General features: G+C 41.4%; 1 protein-coding gene across 1 annotated transcript; it reads right to left on the bottom strand.

The window, feature by feature from the left end:
* Nucleotides 1–957: 957 nt before the first annotated feature.
* On the bottom strand, nt 958–3,000 carry armc7 (armadillo repeat containing 7). Its single transcript, XM_056429252.1, has 3 exons — nt 2,775–3,000; nt 2,215–2,358; nt 958–1,998 (listed from the first exon to the last, which is right to left on the bottom strand). The coding sequence occupies exons 1-3, from the start codon at nt 2,878–2,880 to the stop codon at nt 1,652–1,654; spliced, it is 597 nt and encodes a 198-aa protein (XP_056285227.1). The 5' UTR covers nt 2,881–3,000; the 3' UTR covers nt 958–1,651.
* Nucleotides 3,001–4,127: the final 1,127 nt, after the last annotated feature.

The following is a 4,127-nucleotide window of genomic DNA, read 5'->3' as shown; positions in this document are numbered from 1 at the left end:
TCATGAAAAGTTTTTTTAAATTTGTTTTATTGTGTTGTTACATCAAGAAGAGAATCCTAGTGTATGTCAACAAAAAAAAGTTGTATGTGATTACAAGTCATAGTATGATAGGGGGAAGTTTTTTTTTAATCACAATATAGTCTGTTAGAAAAAGTTTAAAAGTCATAGTATAAAATAATATTTATACTTTTTAAAAGTAGTTTTCTGTCTGGTCTTTTGGGTCCAGATGCAGCAGAATACTAAATATCAGAGCTCATCCTGTAGCTACTGATGAGAAACATGTATAACAACTAAACTTAACACTTTAAAACTAGTAAACTTAACAAATGAATCCTAGTAACAAGCACAAACAGTGTTGCTCTGCGCAACATGTTTATTTAATACTATGAACACAGTTTATTTACTTTTTACTCCTGTTTGAGAAAATTATCGAGCCTTTTATAATTTATTTTTATCAAATTATATATTTGTGACCTTTTTAAAGATTGATATCCTCATGAGACAGTTGGAGATTATTTAGAGAAAAACAAATAGTTTTTTAGAAACAACTCCTTTAACATGATCCTCACGTTTAATAACAGAAAAGTTAACAAACAAACTGAAGATCAGCGCAGAACTCATGTCTCCACACGTCGTCTTTATCCTGCAAACATTTTAAACATTTTGGGCGCATTATTAAAAGCAGATATTGGCGTTTCTCTCGTTTAATGTCATTGATCTCGGGGGCAGATGCTCACCTCTCGGGCTCGTTCAGAAAAACACACACTTACTGAAAATGAGAACTCTGTGGTGTTCAGGAGGGCGAGTAAAACAGAAGAATTTCCATGCGCCGTCCAAATGACGGTGGGCTGCAGGATCGGATGTCGTCCGCCTGTCTAGACCTGAAGGACTCGGGGCCCAGAAATAGCTCCGGAGAAAACAAACTGAGCTCCTGGCTCTGCAGAAGGAACCTCAGGGTTTATTTTGCACTCTTTTTATTCATTTCACATATTTTACCAGTTGGGCTTGAAGGTGATCCAGCATCCGTTTACCTTCTGAGGAAGTCACTTCGATGCCAAAGGAATGTACATTTTTGGGGGAATATTAATAATAATTAGGTACTGATATTGATCCTACAGCCAGTGAGCTCATTTTTACAAGTGTTTAGTCTCTTCGTACACCTTCTGTTAAACGTTTGGAATTCAATAAAAATTGTGCTTTTAGCAAACTATTAATGTCTCACAAAACAGCTGGACGAGTCTTCACTTGAACAAAAACTATGTCTCCCCCGTGTGGTCAGAGAAAGTACAACAAATCTCCCATTGAAACAGATGTAAAAGTACAATATGTGGAATATTAAAGAAAAAAAGCAGCCTGTAATGATGTTTAATATATGTATATAATTCTCTATATAATATGTATATATTAATATATACATTAATATATATATATTAAAATATGCAAATATTAATATAGATTAATATATATTAATATATATATTCTAACTTTGTGGCGACAGTTTGTCTCTACTCGGGGGACAAAAACGTCTCCAAAAAACAAGTAGTGTCCACAGCTTTGTGTGGAAGAACTTGAATCAGAGTTCTGAACTCAACATCTTCAGGGTCAACTGGACCAGCGTTGGGCCTCACTGACGCTCTCGTGAACTGAACACTCAGTTCTCGGGCAGCGGGATCCCGACCGCGGTCTGCCGTCCCTGCGTCATCTGCCGCTCCGCGCGGGCCACCTGCTCCGCGGTGCAGCAGTCCTGCAGGAACACGGCGGCCAGGCTGCGCAGGCGGGGGCTCTCCGAGAGGGAGAAGCGCAGCATGCACTGCAGCACGGCCGGGTCGGCGATCTGGGAGCGGGACGATGGAGTGGCGAGGTTCATCAGCGTGGTGATGGCCGACAGGACGGTTTCCTCCCTCCGGCTGGACAGACAATTTGTGACCAGGCTAATCCCCCGGCTCTCCAGGATGACGTGTCGGCATTCGGGGTCCATACTCAGGTTACACAGCCCCCCTGAACACACACACACACACACACACACACACACACACACACACACACACACACACACACACACACACACACACACACACACACACACACACACACACACACACACACACACACACACACACACACACACACACACAGGAAGAGAGGGTATTTAAAAAGGTTGTCACATTTGCACGAGGTATAAACAATGGAGGAGAGACAATCAATTATTCACACCCATCCCAAACTCCACGAAGTTGTCGTTCTCCTCCGTGAGCATGTCCAGGAAGAGGTCGGCCACCTGCAGCTCCCTCAGATGCTCCATGTTCTTTGGGTCGTACGCAAAGTTGGCCAGGTTCGCCAGCACCTGCTCCCTCGCCTCTGACGATGTGACATAACACAACTGAGAAATTACTACAATTGTATAGCAATTACTAGATTGCATAATTCAGAATATATTAAAATGTAAGAATTTATTGAATACTGAATAGGAGTGCTTATGGTGTTAATAATACTAGATTCCTTTTACCATTACAGTTTATCATTCCTGCATTTACTGTACATACATAAATACACACACATCGATATAAATATACACATACATGTACGATACGATTCTCTGAATTAGTGTCAACTTTATCCGTCTGCTCCTTCACAATAAAAGCCCCGCACCGGAACACTGGTGAACTAATATCTTACATTAGGTTGTTCAGCTGTAGAAAGACGGCATTGAAGGCCTAGGACGGTAGAACATGCACGACCCGCCACTGCATAACACATTGAAGAAGAGGACCCACCGTCACTGTCTGTGTCCTGGAACTCTGTGACCAGAGTCTGAAGGTACTCGAACCGGTCGGAGCCCTCAGACGAGCCTTTCCTCCACATCTTTAGTTTAATTACCATCACTTAAATAAACCCAACACTAACAGCTCAAAATGACTCCAGCAGGAGCTATCGTTTACTCACACGCAGGATGAAACAAACTAATAAAACGCAAACGGGTTCATTATCACCACTTCCTGTTTTGGTCCGTCTGTTAGATGTGTCTGTGCAACCACCCCACCCCTCCTCTAAGGTTCCTTCTCACCAAAACCTTGAATGGTTTCATAATAAACTAGGATATAGACTTGAACTCGTTAAAGACACTTCAAAACATGACATTAAATTGATGTTGTTAGTGGTAGAATGTGTATTATATTTGTATGGAGGGATACTTTAGGCTCTTAAAGAAATGGGGAACGGAAGTCGTGTTACGCCAGGAAGTGCACAACAATAAGGAGGCGTGTAACCAGCAGTTATCCTATGGTCGCTTCAGAGGTCAGATAAAACACATATAGGTTTTGGTTCTGTTCATATTTATATTATATAATTAGTTGAAATGAAGCAACACCAGCTGTCGGCTGTAAAGCGTCGAACCAAACCCATTTTATTTGGGACGCTGATCGTGGGACTCGCCACTGCTTTCTTCAACAGGCAAGTTATGATTGAGTGCATGTTGAGTATTTTGTGTGTGCATTAACTGTGCCGTGGAAATGTTCAGCCTATAATATTAAAGGGGACCTTCTAGATAATCGTGCACGTTCCTTTACACAACTGCCATCTACTGTTTATTTCCCCTCTCTTATTCCCTTATTAATCTTGTTTAAATACAATGCAGTTATCAGTCATCAATAGCTACATACCATAACATACAACGTGCATGTATATGCATACGAGCATCCATATATTACATAAAATGTATACAATATTAGACAATTATTTGTAAACCAGCAAATATTTGACTTCTGCTTGAAAAATATTATATTTACTTTCAATTGATGGGTTAATTTGTTTAACAGCATATGTGTGCCTTACATTAATAAATTCCTCCGTCGCCTCCTCTTCCTCCTCCTCCTTCTCCTCCATCATACAGACACTGGTTCCTTCAGGATGTGGAGGAGCTCCGGGCTCAGGAGCGAGAATGCTACGAAGCCAAGAGGCTGGTGGTCTTTGAGAGGAGGATGAGGCAGATAGAAGAGGTGACCAGGAAGAGAGCTGCACTACGCAACTCTTCAGACTCTCCGGATGTGGACACAACAAAATAAATAACTTCCTCTCCAAAGCCTGGAAATGTCTGTGCTGGAGACGTCTGTACTGGAGAGATGTCTGTA

The sequence above is a fragment of the Pseudoliparis swirei genome, chromosome 13 (assembly GCF_029220125.1).
Source record: "Pseudoliparis swirei isolate HS2019 ecotype Mariana Trench chromosome 13, NWPU_hadal_v1, whole genome shotgun sequence".
In the NCBI taxonomy this organism is placed as follows: Eukaryota; Metazoa; Chordata; class Actinopteri; order Perciformes; family Liparidae; genus Pseudoliparis; species Pseudoliparis swirei.
The sequence above is the reverse complement of the archived record's forward strand: the minus strand, read 5'-3'. Positions and strand labels throughout refer to the sequence as shown.

Coding starts and splice junctions, on each gene's coding strand:
- armc7 (XM_056429252.1), bottom strand. CDS start 2,880: ATGGTAATTAAACTAAAGATGTGGAGGAAAGGCTCGTCTGAGGGCTCC. Junction 2,359..2,774: donor CCAGGACACAGACAGTGACG/GTGGGTCCTCTT, acceptor TCACATCGTCAG/AGGCGAGGGAGCAGGTGCTG. Junction 1,999..2,214: donor CTTCGTGGAGTTTGGGATGG/GTGTGAATAATT, acceptor GTGTGTGTTCAG/GGGGGCTGTGTAACCTGAGT.